The sequence below is a fragment of the Sylvia atricapilla genome, chromosome 12, assembly GCF_009819655.1.
Source record: "Sylvia atricapilla isolate bSylAtr1 chromosome 12, bSylAtr1.pri, whole genome shotgun sequence".
NCBI lineage: Eukaryota > Metazoa > Chordata > Aves > Passeriformes > Sylviidae > Sylvia > Sylvia atricapilla.
This window is the reverse complement of record NC_089151.1, coordinates 20,863,437-20,879,247: the sequence shown is the minus strand read 5'-3', so window position 1 is coordinate 20,879,247 and position 15,811 is coordinate 20,863,437. Positions and strand designations below refer to the sequence as shown.

Sequence of the window (15,811 nt, the reverse complement as noted above, 5' to 3'; positions counted from 1 at the left end):
AGCTGGCGGCCCTTGCTATTTCGGGAGGAAATGAGGACCCATAAACACCCTGCACTAATAAAGCCTGTTTGCAAGGGCAGAATTTCAGGCTCATACCCTCACTGTGACACAGACTTTCTTTCCATCTCAGGTATGTCACGTAGGCCAAGTTTTGCTTTTTCACATCAAGTGTTCAAAGTGGGATTCCCTTCTGAAAGGTCCTTCCCTTTCCTGTGCCACAGGAGCCACACAGATACACTACAAGGGTTAGTTAATGCACACCAAAGCAACCTGAGTAAGGAATATTTTCTGATGTTTACTCATTTTACAGATGCAAGTTTTAGTACTACTTATCATTTTAAAGTAATTTCCAGGCACAAGAGAATTGTGCAAAAGATCTACAAAAACTTGCAAGACACCCTTCCCTGCCCATATTTACAGCCCTGCATGGCATATACAGCATTATTCCACTGCAATTAACAGAGAACCTGTAACACAACAGAGGAGGGGAACCTGCAGCTCACAGGTCACTGTGACCAAGGGTGAGGGTGAGGAGTTCACATCAGGGAGTATTAAACAAAACAGTCACACACATATCTGGAAGTTAAAATTACTGTCTTAGGCATTTATAGTCCATGGCATAGCCACAAAGAGTATTTATTTATTGTATGCAGAAAACACTGCTGAGAAATAAAGCTTAAGTGCTATTTTTATGGGATGCTAAACATATGAGCAACACATCTGTAATTTTCCTGCCCTCCTCTGAGTACTGCACAACTACTTCATCCTGCTGGAGTAAGTCTCTTGGTGAACTCAATAATATGAGTTGGCTATACTGGTGTTCAGGAATCCATTTTCCCACACAGGACAGTCTGTAAAGAGTCCACATGGCCATGGGCGTCTGGAATAAATATAAATGTAAAAATATATAACTCTCCACAGCTCTGATCTGAACAGGCCTCCACCCCAGTTTCACATAATGATGTTTGGTCAAATGTTAAATCACATTGCAAGTACCAAATGAAGATTTGAAAGCTTAGTTATAGGGCCCTGAAGATGGGTTAGGCCCAGAAATGCAGGTGGAAGCTGAATTACAGAGATCCTGCTGTATGCAGCTCTGCTGGGCAAGCTATTCCAGTCCTTCCAAGAATGCTCTGCTGGAATGGGAACAGCCTAAACTGCAGCAGCAGGTTTGTGACATAGAGAACATTACAGCAGCTGATCTTATTCCTTCCTATAAACTCATTTTAAAATATTTTTTTTTTCTGCTGATCCACCTATCACTTGCTCTTATCCCTAGAGAGCACAGTTGCCTTTTTTCTGACATTTTCAGTTAGTTGTGATTTTCGGATTCAGCTTGGAGGAGCTTCATTCAATATTAATAAACCTATTTTTTAACATATTTCATTTATTGGAAGAAACTGAAGGTTTCCTACTGAATGTTGTGTATGTGATTTCACTGCACCCAGGAAACTCATCTCTTGCTAAGTAACAAAAAGCTGCAACACTTTCCCTACCAACACCAAGGAGTCTGAGAAAACCAAACTCTCACCAGATACTTCCACAGAAGCCACCAAAGGAAGGAGTAAGACAGAATGAGGGGGGGCATCAAGAGAAGCACATTTCCCAGCCGTGACATCTGCCACTTGAAAGCCAAAAACGAATGAGAGTTCTCTCTTCTGAGAAGACAATTTGGGCTTGCTCAGCTTCAAGTTTGTTATCCCTTTATCCCACCTTCCCCAACCAGGAACTGCTCCTTCCACACAGGCCCCCAGCACCTTTCTCCTCCCTCACACCCCCAACTTTTCCAAACAAGAGTCCAAACCCCTCTTCTTGTTACACTCCACCTATCCCAAGGGACATCACGAGGTTCCTATCTGAATTAATTAAATCTGGTTTGCTTTTCTGCATTCTTCAGAAAGAGACACTCCCTACAGCTGAAAAATGGCAGTAGAGCCACAGGGAAACACAGCCCTCTTTGGTCACATCGTATCCCCAAAGTCAGTGACAGCAGCACCTGATCAGAGCCTCCCAGCACAGATCTGACCTGCAGAGAGCAGATCTTTTCAGTGTCCATCAGTTTTAATGTTCCAATGGACTCATCTTCAAGGGCAAGGCATGGTCTAAGCCAATTTGTATACAAACCTTCTCATCAACTGTCTGCATTTATCCTCAGCCTCTAATGTCATGTCTCAGCATTAAGGCATTTTGTTTAATCTCATCTCTAGCTACAGCTGCTCTAGGATTCTAATTTTTTTCGCAAGTAATCCAGTTTTTCACTTAACAGCCTAGTGCTCTGTCAAAAAAAAAAAAAAAAAAAAAAAAGAAACAGGTAGATTGTCTGCTCAACTAATTGTTTCTTTTAATAAAACATTCTAAGTAATGATTGTGGGGCTATATATATATATATACATATATATATATGTATGTATACCTAAGTAGTAAGTAAGGTCATATCACTTGAATTTTTCTGAACTTACCAAAATACAACAAAAATACATTATTCATATATTATGTTGTCTTCTGTCTTGGTATACCTTTTATTTTTTTCATTAGCAATTAATTCTACTCAGTGGCAGGAAGATAATTTTCATAAACTGACCACTTCAGTGAGGATTTCTCAGTGAATTAATGGGGCTTAGCTGCCTTTATGTAATAAAACTTGAAAAATTAAATGTCAAACAGAAAGGTGTACTTTTCCTGTGCCTTGTGTAAGCTGCTAAAACCATGTGCAATCCCACATAACAATGCCTGGTCGCCTTCTCTCTGAGGCCCATTTCAGCCCCCCTGGGGAACCACCATGCAATTCCCAAATCCAAATTCATGTACAGAGCCCCCTGAGGGTGGGTGGACTCTGTAAATAGATCACTCCAAAGCAGCACTAATCCCTTTCTAGCAATAAATTCCCCTTCTTTACTCCCAACCCCTACAGGGCTGTGTCTGCACCATTTAAACGCAGGCGGATTTTGGTCTCCAGCAAGGGTAAGATCTCCACCCAGCCCCTCATGTAGGGCAACTAAAGGGAAAAGAAAGGAAGAACATGTACGGAAAGCTCTAAGTGGGTGGGACATGTTTTCATTTTGCTGTCAGTTCACATTGTCAGACACAAAGTGATTTTGAAAGCAATAAAAAGCAGTGTAATAACAGCGTCCTCAGCATGGCTCCCAAATCCATTCCTGGCAGCCCCACAGGTTCTGCACATTGATCATTGCAGCCAAGGCTGCACTTAGCTCCAGACTAAACACCATCAGGAGGCAGAATGGTAAATAATGCATTTCCCCCGGGCTTTGGACTGAGTATGTGATCCTTTCATGCATTTCATACCCTGAGAAACAGCCACCCACACAGAGAAGTGTCAGCTGCACTCTCCCTGCATCCCTGGGGCTTCACTCAGCCCCAAAGAACCAGCACCAGGCAGCAGAATGAGGACCTCGGTGCCCCAGCAGCAGCAGCACAGTTGGAGGTTTCCCTGCTGTGCTCCGGGCAGTGCTGGCTCCCAGTCCTTGTGTTTATCTTCCAGGAGATGCACGAGCAGGAGCCACGGGCACTCTGCTGCAGCACTGCAAGCAGCCTTAGCTCATCCTGTACAACCTAAACAAGGCCTTTTCAGATTTTAAAGCATGCACCAACTCTCTTCATGCACCTCTTCTTCCTCAAGGACAGTCTCTCTACATATTCACAGATAGGTTTGTTTTCATTTTGACTTGAATATCAAGGCCCAACACTTGTTTTTTACCAGTGTTTGCCAAGCCAGGTGCACACGTGTATCAGCTGGAATGGCTTTCATGCTGCAAAAAGAACCACAGGTAGCATTTAGAGCATTTAGATATCAATCATCAGCATTGATATCAGCTGTTCCTGGAGAGCTCTCATGGGAATATCCCCCAACTCAATCTCACCTTTCAGAGCAGAGGGGAGACATATCCATTTTAAGGTGTGATCACTGGAAACTGGCTGGGAAAACTGACATTGCACCCTCTGCATTGATGTTATTATTATTTGTTGTATTTATAAGAGAAAAATTTAATGTAATTAAATTTCATTTAAAATTTTCTTTGCCAAGACAGCAAATGCATCTGGAATTTAAAAAATCACATGTTCTCTTTCCTTCTTAAAACTTGGGCATTTAAACCAAATATTTCTGGTGGTAAAACATGCTACCATTTCTTGATAGATATTTATACTATATTTCAAAACCTGGCAATAGAGATCGTGTAGACCCATTTTTATATTTATATATAAATATATGAATAAATGTTTTCAGTTCTAAGATTTAACAGATAGACAATTTTGATTTTGACCCTTACTCAGTACTAAAAGAAATGTGTTATCAACCTTTTGACCACAGATATTGCTCTGAAGATGGACCTGCAATTAATTCATTTCATATGAAATACCAAAGTCTAGCACTGTTTAAATAACTTCTTCAGATCCAAACTGTTACTGGTGGTATCAGCAATCCAAGTGCCCCAGAATAAGCAAAACTTATTATATTCCAGCACCTGAACTACTGTGTTGGATTTTTTCTTTGTTATTTTTTAAGGCTCTCAAGCTCACACAGTATCGGGAAGCAAAAGGCAGCACAGGTTGGGTCCCTTTCCTCTGCAGTGATGGGTTGAGTAAAGGTGACTTTCAGAATTAGTAAAATGAGCTCTGAGTGTTTTAGTGGCAGAATCAGGGATTACTGTGAGATGGTTTTAGATGAGCATGGAAATCAGCTGCTCACACTACATTTTATTTAGTTTTGTTCCCTCTCCATGCTCATATTCCATTCTTCGCCTGCTGGGAAGAGATCCAGGTAAGGCACTGGAACCAAATTCATGCTACAGTACAAAAACATGAGAAAATGTCATATTCATGAGGACTTCTGGGCATATCTGCACTGGATAACATCCTTGTTTCTGAGGCTGGATGGTCCAAAAGGAGAAATGCAGTCATTGGGACAACAGCTTTTTTCCCCTCAGACACTTGCTCACACTGTTGTGTAGCAACAATAACCTGAAAAACTAACTGCTGGGGCAGAAATACATATATATAATTTCGCTAAAAATTTCAGAAACAAAGTAATATTTTAACAAGTCATAACACCAAGGCTCAATTCTGAAACTTCTTAGGGTAAACTGAATACTTTAGTGTTTAACAGGTGCTCATTTTGGAACACTTTGTAGACCTTGGGAGTGGTTTCTTTGTTAGAGATCTGAAGCAAAGTAGCATCAGAGTTCATGGATGAGAATCTGCACATTATGTTCATGCTATACTTTAACAACAGATAGGTTAATGATAAGAACTTTTAACAGCCAGAATAAAGGAGCCTCTAAAATATTCCCCTATTCCAAATTATAAAGCACAAAGTATACACTGGAATTAAAATGAAATTTTAAAAGCAACAAAACCAAATTCAGTTACTTTCCAAGCTAATAACTCATCAAATTTTTTAAAAAAATTAAAAAACTAATTGCCCTTTACTTTCCTCATCCCCTGTTTGACATTCAGCACATTTTCAGTTAAGCTTGGGCCAATGTGAGTTAGTAAGAAGGGCATGCTCCTCTGTCCACCTTGTGCTCTAAAGTAATGACAGCAGGAGTGGCAGAGACACAGCTCCAGTGCTTGTGTTTGTACCATTCGATTGTTTTTATTGGGCTTCTGATAAAAGTCAATTGTTCTTTTAAGTACTAAGGAACAAAGAAGTGGCAGTCCTAACTACAAATCAACTCAGGCAGCCTGTGGCTTCCTTCCCCTTCAATTCCTTTTTCTTTTCCCAGCCACTCCATCATAATTTCCCTCTGCAGACAGTTGTGCTGGCTCTGCCTCACTTCTGCCTTAGAGTGCTCAATTCACAACTGCTCTCTTATAATTTTACCAGCAATTTTGGGAACATCATGTTCTGTCCCAAGCATACACAAGGCTGACCAGAAATTGTTGCAGTCTGAGGGCTGCAGCACCCCAGCACCTCTGAGCTGGTTTTGGGATCTCTTTACGGTTTGTGCCACCCTGTTTACTCTTCCCACTGCATTAAACACCTGCCCAGGCTGGTCCAAGTCTTACCCCAAACCCCAGCACAACCTTTTAGTGTTGCAAACCCTCAGTCTGCTCCTCCTCCTTTGCTTTGCTCCATTCCCTTTGTCCCCAAGCCTGTCTCTCTGCAAAGGAATTGCAGCATGCCCCTGACTGCCCTGGTGTCCCACCCCTCATCATTTATCACAGTCCTCCTCTGCTCTTCAGGTTTTAAACTAATTGCCAGATTGCTTATCCTACTGCAGATTTATTCCCACAGGGCAAAACTGTTAAACAAGAGAACAGGTTATACCCTTACTTTAACCATTAATAGTTTATAAAAATATATATCTCATTTCAGAAGTGGTGCCAATCTGTCAGGAAACCCAGAGGACACCAATTTTTTTTCTTATTTTTTTCTCCCCATGTTTCATATAAAATCTGGGTGTATTTGAATCATTCCCTTTTCTGTCACTAGTTTCTGCATCTCATGGCAATTCCTCTAAGCCAGGGGCCTTCCCAGGGCCTTGTTCTACTCTGTGTTTTGCCAGCCCAATGCCATTTAAACCGAGCTGGGATTGAAACACAAGTGTTTCATGAGCCCTAAGGCTCCTCCTCAAGCATTTTGATCTCCAGTCTGCTTCTCTTCCTTGCTACCATGAAAAAGTTCACAGTTCCAGTGAGGAACTTTGCACCTCTGCTTATTCATAAATTTTTTATCCCTTTCAGAGGCTCTGCAGATTCACAAACACTTCATAAATAAACTAGTAATAAAATGGGGAGATACTGACCTGTGCATTCATTGGTAAAACACAAACAATCAATCATGGGGTTTGTACTTCAAGGTGAAAGAAGCATTTCTTGTTAGCACACAATGGTGTCAGAGAGATAAAATCAATGTTGGGTCACAATTACATTTTGGGCTGCTGCCATGCTGACTTTTCCTCATTTGTAGTTTTGGTTTAGGTGAACAAAGGCCTGGCTGGATTCTCATTCTTGCCTGCACTAACAGCACTGCAGGGCTGCCTTCTCTGCCCTCTATCAAAGCTTCTTTTTAAAACCTTCCTGAGAGTAAATGACGAATACTTTACTTCAGTGCAAAAAATAAGAACTAAATCATAAAATGTCGAACCTCTACGAGCATTATATTCACCAACAATCTTTTAAATAGTCAATAAACTACTCTGTAGTGTGGAGCTTCCTTTCATTTCCCTTTTCTTTCCTCCTTCCTGTGACATCTGATGCACACACCGAGCTCTGCCAATACAAAACATGGACTCTGCACCAAAAAACCAGATTTTAAGTCTGGTCTCCCAGAGGGGGATGGATAGCCCTCACCTTAGGAACAGGTATATATCCATGTTTCATGGGATACAGGTGGATCTGATCATCCAAATGGGATTTCCAGCACCAAGTGCAACACCCACATCAAAAGTTGGACCTACAACATATAAAATGTTTTAAATTATTCTGAAATACAAATTTAGTGTTATTGCTGGTGGTAGTGGTGTTACCTAATTTTAAACGCTGTGTATGACATAATTCAGTATTTCTTTCTATATTTCTGTATATTTATAGTTCTGTATCTCCAGGGACACATATGTTACTATTTCTTAGTAACCCATTGGCCATCCTTAATTCCAAAGTGCTATTAGCCTTTATAACAAATTCATTCAAGCACCCATGGAAGTAAACACTGAGACTCTACATTCACCATCAGAGGCTCTAGGGTCTTCAAAAGGTCAGTACGAACTAAATAGCTCTAAATTTAATTAAGGAGTCAGAGAATGAGAGGGAAAAGAACACTGAGATGAAATTTTCCATTCTACATCCTTAAAAATTGGCATCAGGAAGATTGAATGCAGTCAGGGGAAATATTGGATTTTCAATAACAATCTTGGACCAAATTATTTCTTAGCATATATACAGATATTAAATAAAAAAAAAAAAGTACAGCAGGCAATGACAGAATAACTCACCACCTTCCTCAAAGGTCTGCAAGCAGCTGAATAAACAAGAAACTAAATCTGGCCCTAGAGCACCTTTTGTGCCAGGGAATAAGACAGTCGGTAAGCTAAAAATCAGAAAAATGGCCTCTGAGAATTTGGGCATGACATAAAATCCCTACAGAATCCTTTCCTGCCATGGCAGTTATAGAAAGAGAGCCTCTTCACTCCTGGTCTCATTCCTTTACATGGCAGGTAAAACAACAAGACTTCTGCCTTTGGGTCTTCAGGCTGCTATGAAATATTTGTTACTAATATGCTTCATCTGTATTAATAATTTAAAATTATTTTTCCTCTTGACAGAGTTTATGCCTAAAGAACAAAGAACACTTGATTTAAAACTCTAGAAAATATTATTCAAAATAAATTTACCTGTTCTATAAATGCCAGCTGAAAAATGTTCTATGGTAAATGTATATATTTAAAATTCCACCCTTTTCATTAAAATAGCTTTCAGCATGGAGGAAATTCCTTTGTTAATAATTCTACAATAAGCTCAAGCTCAGGAAATATCTAAAACCTGGCAAACATCTGTTTGTTGGGTTTTTTCAGAAAATTTGAAAACTTTTTCTTCAAAGGACTCTTTTTATTACATTTCAGAATCTACATTTCAGGGAGCTGTGAAAGCACAAGATGCTTCCACAGACTCCAGAGCCTCTTTTCCTGACCTCTTTTGCTCACAGCAGCAGGCACAGTTCTACTCAGCTGGCTCCACCACACCGTGGAGACTCCAGTAAGGAATTCCCTGTGCCCAGGGCCTGGTGTAATCAGCTTTTCCAGCAGTGCCAGACACTGGGAATGCCCAGCACAGGGCAGGATGAGCCGGCCTGAGATGATGCAAGGGCAGAAAGCTCTGCAGACTCTACAGCAGTGATGAAATCTCACTGCTCCCAGATTTTCCGTGCAGAAAATACTTCCCCTGTTCCCATAATCGATTTTGCTCATCCTGAGGCATTTTATCTACGACTAATTGTATAATCCAACTGACATTTATTTCATTACCACCTTTTCCACAAAGTAAAAGAAAGATGTGGTGAACAGTATCCCCCAAACGTCCTGCTATGAATACATAAAAATTCTCAGTTAAAAATTACCTCAAAATAGAAAATTTATTTTGCCTTACAAAGATTGGCTACCAGACTGCAGCTTCCACTCGGCTCCAAGGACCCCAAAGCAAACCCCAGGAGATGGAAGCTGAGCTGAGGTCTGTCACTGTGCTGACGGCAGCTTTATAATGAAGTCCCTCGACTAGAGAAAATGTAAAATCATCCAAGAATAATTATCTTTCTTCACCGAGGGTTCCTCACTGTTTTGGTTTTTTTTTTTTTTTTTTTTTCCTTATCAGTAAATTGGGCAACAGCCACTGTGGACAGCAATTCTGCGCAGCTCCATCCATAAGGAATACCATTCCAAACTTTACCTAAATGTGCTTGGGCTCCCACCCAGTTACACTCCTCATTTCTGTAGACTGGGAAAAAATGAGAAAATGGCAGAATTCAGACTGGAGCCACTGCACAGCCTTGATCTCCCCTGCTCTGTGATGTCCCAAGAAGGACAAGCTAACCCAAAGTCAACAGACAGGAGCAGCAGGAATACTGAATAGTTCTAATTTTTGTTCCAGCTCTGCCAAATATTATCCATAAGCAAATCCCTATGTGTTTAATAATTTATTTGTGGTGAATTTTCTTTAATACAAATCTGTTTTCCCAAAACAGAAAAGCAGATGTTACCAGAAAAAAACAACTAAGGATGTAAAGTACCCACAGCGTCACCATGACACAACACAGCAGTGCTGCACTGGGTGTGCAAATATGAGTCTGGCCCCAGGTCCACTCCACAGCCAGGTTCCACTCAGCTGCACAGCTGAAGGAGTGACACAGGAAAGTCTAAAAGCTGAAAAACACACAGGAAAAAGGGGAAAAACCATCCCATCTCCACATGCATGTGATGCAGATTTGGCAGTCAGCAAAGCCCACACCATTGCAGTCCACTGCAGCTGGGCACAGCGAGTACCGCTGGGACCAAGAGAGTCCTGTGGGAATGTTCCTGCAGGCTCTGATGGATCCTGTTGGGCACTGTGTTATCTGACCCAGAAACAAATGTTCTCTGTCTCAGATGCAGTTGCAACTCCTACTGCGGCAAAAGGACAAGACTCTCACAGAAAGGGCTCTAAAGCCAAGCTGAAAGAGAGATTTCTTCAGAACTGCAAACACTGAGCAATTCCCCAGCATCCAAAGCCAGTTACTAAGGCACTTTCCATGATTTGTGAGCTTATTTAATTGTCTGAACATGGATATTTCAGTCAAACTTAAGACCCCACCCAAGTCTATCAGGACTAAGCTTAATACTGATACTGCAAGTAAATGTGAGGTGAACAAAGATGACATTACCAAAATTTGCAGAAGTACTAAACATTAGGAATTACTGAACTTTAAAGTGGAGAAAATATTTTCATATCCTTCAGTGCAGTGTTACACACATATATGATTCTTAACAGGCAAAATGAGGCCAAGGGGCACATATCCAAAACCCAACACACAGAAAATCAGATTTTCTGGTGCATGTACAGATTCACAAGTTCATGCCATAGCCAAACAACAAAGACCCCTAAAAGGAGCCCATGCAGTTTCCATTTATTGAAATTATAAACGAGGAGTCTTTCAAGGAATCAAACATTCTAAGGGGTTGAAGAAATTTATTATGAGGAAACTTCTGCAGCAGCATTCTAAGGGATTTTAGGGTACCAAGTTTTGTATAGTTTTGGCAATAGGTACAGGTTTCTCTGAGCCATAAGGAAATACACCTGTAAATTCCCATAAACCTTCATTCTAATTGCCTTAAGACTCCTTTAATGCTTGTCTAGATCTTAAAAAGAAAATGAAAAAAAGGTGATCAGTGACAGCAGGAAACTTTTTACCAGGGAGTTCACATGTTTTACATCGAGCCCAAACTTCATTACAGCCCTGCATCCATCACTGCTAGACCAAGGAGAAACTGAACAACCTAAATACTAACAGCAAGTTCTGATTGTGAGAACTTGCTCTCCAGGCTACAAAACTACCCAGGGACAGGGAAATAAAGAAGGCTGTCCACACTCGTGGAGCTCCAGCTCCATGTCCCTACAAACAGGATCAGCGGGACCACTCCGTAGTGTCCTGCAGGGCTAACAAGTGCGGCCGACAGAAACTGCCAAGGGAACTTGGATCATAAAAAACCCCTAATTGCTGACTGGACATTCAGAAAAGAGGCCTCATTTCATTCATTCTTTACCTTAAAAGCTAACGATGCTTTTCTGAGAGGTAAACAAGCAGTTATAAAGCTCATACTCATCAGTGCCTGCTGCAGCCCTGTTCCCTCCGTATCCAGCGCAAGGGCATTTACCAAGCACGGTGAGAAACGTCCCCAGGAACCCTGGTAACACGTAGATCTTACTACTGTAAAGTGGGTTTAGCTCTCGCCCGGACTACACGACTACCTCCTTCTCCTAGCCCCCATCCAGCCCCACGGAGTTATATCCTCCGCACGGCCAGATAATCCCGTCCATCCCCGCGGGTTTACTCCAGGCGGTCCCTCCCTTTCAGCCGAAGCGCTGGGCTGGACTCGGCTTTCCGGAGCCGCTATCCGCCTACAGCTCCTCATGCGGGCGGCGAATCCCCGCAGCGGCCCCGGTCACGCCGCTCGCCGCCGCCGGGCGCTGCCGCGGGAGGGATGAGCGGCGGGGTCGGCCCCGGCGTGTGCGGCCCCGGGCCCCCCCGCGCTGCCCCCGGCATGTGCGGCCCTGCCCGCGGGGCGGGGGTCACCGCCCGCCTGCCCCCAGCCCGGGGCCGCCGGCTGCGGCCCGGCCCCGCGCACGGCAGCAGGCGGCGGGGCCCCGCCGGCCCCCGGGGAGCCGCGGCGGGGGCGGATGGAGACAGCGGGCACGGCGGCGGGCTGGGGTAAGGCAGGGCAGGGCGGCATGCGGGAAGGTAGGGGCTGAGCCGGGCTGGGGAGAGGCAGGGAATGGGGCTGAGCCGGGCTGGGGAGAGGCGGCTGGGGCTGAGCCGGGCTGGGGAGAGGCAGGGAATGGGGCTGAGCCGGGCTGGGGAGAGGCAGGGAATGGGGCTGAGCCGGGCTGGGGAGAGGCGGCTGGGGCTGAGCGGGGATGGGGAAAGGCTGCTGGGGCTGAGCCGGGATAAGACCGGCTGAACCGAGCCGGGGAAATGCAAGAGCTGAGCAGAGTCGGGCTCGAAGGAAGGAATCAAGCTGGGGAAAGGCGTGAGCCGTGCCGGGGTAAAAGGCAGGGGCCGAGCCGTACCGGGTGGGGCAGGCTCTGGGGGACCATCCGTGCCGGGCGGGGCAAGAGCCGTGCCGGCCGGGGCAGGCTGTGAGGGGCACATCCCCGGTGGGGCAGGTGTGAGGGGCAGATCCCAGGAGGGGCAGATCCCCGGTGGGGCAGGCTGTGAGGGGCAGATCCCAGGAGGGGCAGATCCCCGGTGGGGCAGGCTGTGAGGGGCAGATCCCAGGAGGGGCAGATCCCAGGAGGGGCAGGTGTGAGGGGCAGATCCCAGGGGGGGCAGGCTGTGAGGGGCAGATCCCAGGCGGGGCAGGCTGTGAGGGGCACATCCCAGGAGGGGCAGGCTTTGAGGGGCAGATCCCCGGTGGGGCAGGTGTGAGGTGCACATCCCAGGAGGGGCAGGTGTGAGGGGCAGATCCCCGGTGGGGCAGGTGTGAGGGGCAGATCCCCGGTGGGGCAGGTGTGAGGGGCACATCCCAGGAGGGGCAGGTGTGAGGAGCAGATCCCGGCCGTGTGGGGCAGGCTGTGAGGGGCAGATCCCAGGGGGGGCAGGCTGTGAGGGGCAGATCCCAGGGGGGGCAGGCTGTGAGGGGCAGATCCCGGGGGGGCAGGTGTGAGGGGCCGCGGGAGCCCGTGGGTTGTCGCCCTGCCGCGGGTGCGGGGTGAGAGGATCCCACAGCCCAAAGGACCGTGGCCGGAACTTTGTATGGGCCGATTCCCCTCCCGGAAAGGGAGCCCCCCCTTGCCGGCCGTGCCCGCGGCGGGGGCGCAGCGAGCCGAGCCGAGCCGAGCCGAGCCGAGCCGAGCCGAGCCGAGCCGAGCCGGGCCGAGCCGAGCCGAGCCGAGCCGAGCCGAGCCGAGCCGAGCCGGGCCGGGCCGAGCCGAGCCGAGCCGAGCCGAGCCGAGCCGAGCCGGGCCGAGCCGAGCCGAGCCGGGCCGGGCCGGGCCGGGCCGGGCCGGGCCGAGCCGGGCCGAGCCGAGCCGAGCCGAGCCGAGCCGAGCCGAGCCGAGCCGGGCCGGGCCGAGCCGAGCCGAGCCGAGCCGGGCCGGGCCGGGCCGAGCCGAGCCGAGCCGAGCCGAGCCGAGCCGAGCCGAGCCAGGCCGAGCCGAGCCGAGCCGAGCCGAGCCGAGCCGAGCCGAGCCGGGCCGAGCCGAGCCGAGCCGAGCCGAGCCGAGCCGAGCCGGGCCGAGCCGGGCCGAGCCGGGCCGGGCCGAGCCGGGCCGAGCCGGGCCGGGCCGAGCCGGGCCGAGCCGGGCAGGGCAACGCCGAGACCCCGAGGCAAAGTCCGTGACACAGCGAGCGACTCTCGGCAGTCGGGCTTTAAATCCGTCTGCAGCCGCAAACGAGCTCATCTTTTAAGAAATCTAAAGATTTGGTTATTTAGGACACGTTTTACTCGTGTGCATTTTGTTGCCTGTAAATATAAATCTTTGAAGAGCAAGTTATAAATATTAATGCCTAAGTGCAATAGGGGGAGTATGTGTATCAAATTTTAGACTAAATTTATTCCAACGCAGTTTGGCACACACACGCCCAATGCATTCAAGCTGCGCTCACAAATCAGGGAAGTTATTTGGTTTTACAGTGCTAGGTGCTTGTTTCGGAGACTGGTGAATGACTTAACAATAATTAGCATATTTATATAACACGTTGTTTATACATGGGGTTTGGAATCTGAGAGGCATTAATATCATTTCCTGAACAGGAGAGATTCCTGGAAGTATGAAGCAATGCTTTGTTTGGCGTTTCCCCCCCCCATTCAAGCTGCATCTATGTGTGCATTCAGGGTCTGAGATGTGCAATCCTGCCCAGAGAGAGCAGGTGAACCTTAATTCAAAATGTTTTCAACTGACATCTGGTGCCAAACAAAACCAAACTGCTATTAAAGACCTTTCTCTTCATTTTTTCCTTTTTAGTTATTTTCTTCCATCTTCCTCTCCTCTCTGGAAGCTCCATCAATATTGGGATCGGCAGCAATTACTCCAATCTCCGTAAGTAATCTCTTTTTATTTCTTTTTCTTTTTTTTTAACTGCATTATTGGCATGCTTTGCAGTCCTGTTCAGCTGCAGGAATATTATATTTAACTAAACATCAATCAGACAGTAAAAAGCAAATAGCTTCCTGACTGAGAAAAAACTGAATTAACAGAAATGTCCTTAACCTTGTCATCTTTAGGCAGACCAAACTCACAGAAATGACAGAATTGTGTGAAATAAAGGACCATAAAATTTACTGTCAGGTACAAGTACTTCAGTATTTTATTTTAAAAATGGAAAAAATCCTCCTTTCAACATTTTCTCCCACAACAGCAAACTAGCAAACTGACAAATGAAGCACACTGACATCGGTCAAAATTTATATCATTTTGGCACTCACTAGTGAAACAAATGTGGCTAAAAATTACTGCCAGTCATTGAAATAAAACAATTCCTGACATTTGACTTCCTTCTGCTCTCCTTTTTATGACTGCCTTTTGTAGTCAGTACATGAAGGCTTTCTGGAAAGGAAACACAGCATTAGGGGAGCCAATTATCCTCGTGTCACTGGTCCTATTTTGGCAGAAAACCACGTGCATGCAGGGAAGCAGGGCAGCATGTCCAGTGTCTTGGATGGAAGAATGAATAATGAGAAAAATACACTCACAACAATTAAACCCACCAAGAGCCCTCTTGGAGCAAGGGCTGCAGCTCAAGAAAAGCTGTGCTGGAATGTTATAATTAGCCGTGCATTTGTAACACTGTTCATGCCCATCATGGCTGAGAAATCATACAATTAAAGGTGCAGTTTAAAGGAAGAACAGACAAGAAGCTCCCTTAATGTTACTTTGGCACATACATGGAGGAACACAAAGTCAGACAGTTACAGTCATTCACAGACTAGAAATCATACCCATTTTAATGTTTGCTGTCACAACCTATTGTGACAGCAAACCTGGAGAAATTATTCACACCGTCAGAACCAGCTTCTGGCCACAGTAGGGATTTTTAGGATCTATCCCTTAGATAACTTTGGTAATTGAGAGCAGAGTTTGGTTGGTAAAGGTGAAGACAGTGCAAAACCAAGTAAAAGCCAAGTGCTGTCTTTCAGCTTGCCTGGAAATCCCTTAAACTCCTCCAAAATAGCACATTAAAGCTGACAAACAACTGCAAACTTCGTAGCTGCTGCCCAGCAGATGCCCAAGTGGCATCACCCAAGTCACAGGACATATGTAAGAGCAGGACAAAAATGTGCACATTGGTATTACCCGCATTGGCAGTCTCCTCATTTGTTAGTGAGCTGCCTCTGGGCTTGGCAAAAAAATCCCTGTGTTGTGCTGGTGTTGTTACAGGTCAATATTGCAAAAGGAATGCTGAGATTATTTTCCCCCAGAAACGCTGGGTTTCCATAATGCACAAAGTGATGTTTCCCAGCACTTCTTTGCAGGTCAGCTTTGTATTGCATTGGGTTTAGATCAGCAGAGTTCTGTAATAGAGCAATTGCAGCAAACAGTTCAGAAGAGCCTGAGGGCTGCTCTCGTTTCCATTCAGGTGCCTACAGAATTCAATGGTTTAGACCAT

General features: G+C 45.7%; 1 protein-coding gene across 1 annotated transcript in view; it reads left to right on the top strand.

The window, feature by feature from the left end:
* Nucleotides 1–11,787: 11,787 nt before the first annotated feature.
* BEAN1 (brain expressed associated with NEDD4 1) overlaps nucleotides 11,788–15,811 on the top strand; it is a 41,347-nt gene continuing 37,323 nt past the window's right edge. Inside the window, exons 1-2 of the mRNA XM_066327332.1 lie at nucleotides 11,788–11,914; nucleotides 14,170–14,244. Coding sequence (XP_066183429.1) covers nucleotides 11,884–11,914; nucleotides 14,170–14,244 — 106 coding nt within the window. The 5' untranslated portion in view covers nucleotides 11,788–11,883. The remainder of the gene's footprint in view (nucleotides 11,915–14,169; nucleotides 14,245–15,811) is intronic.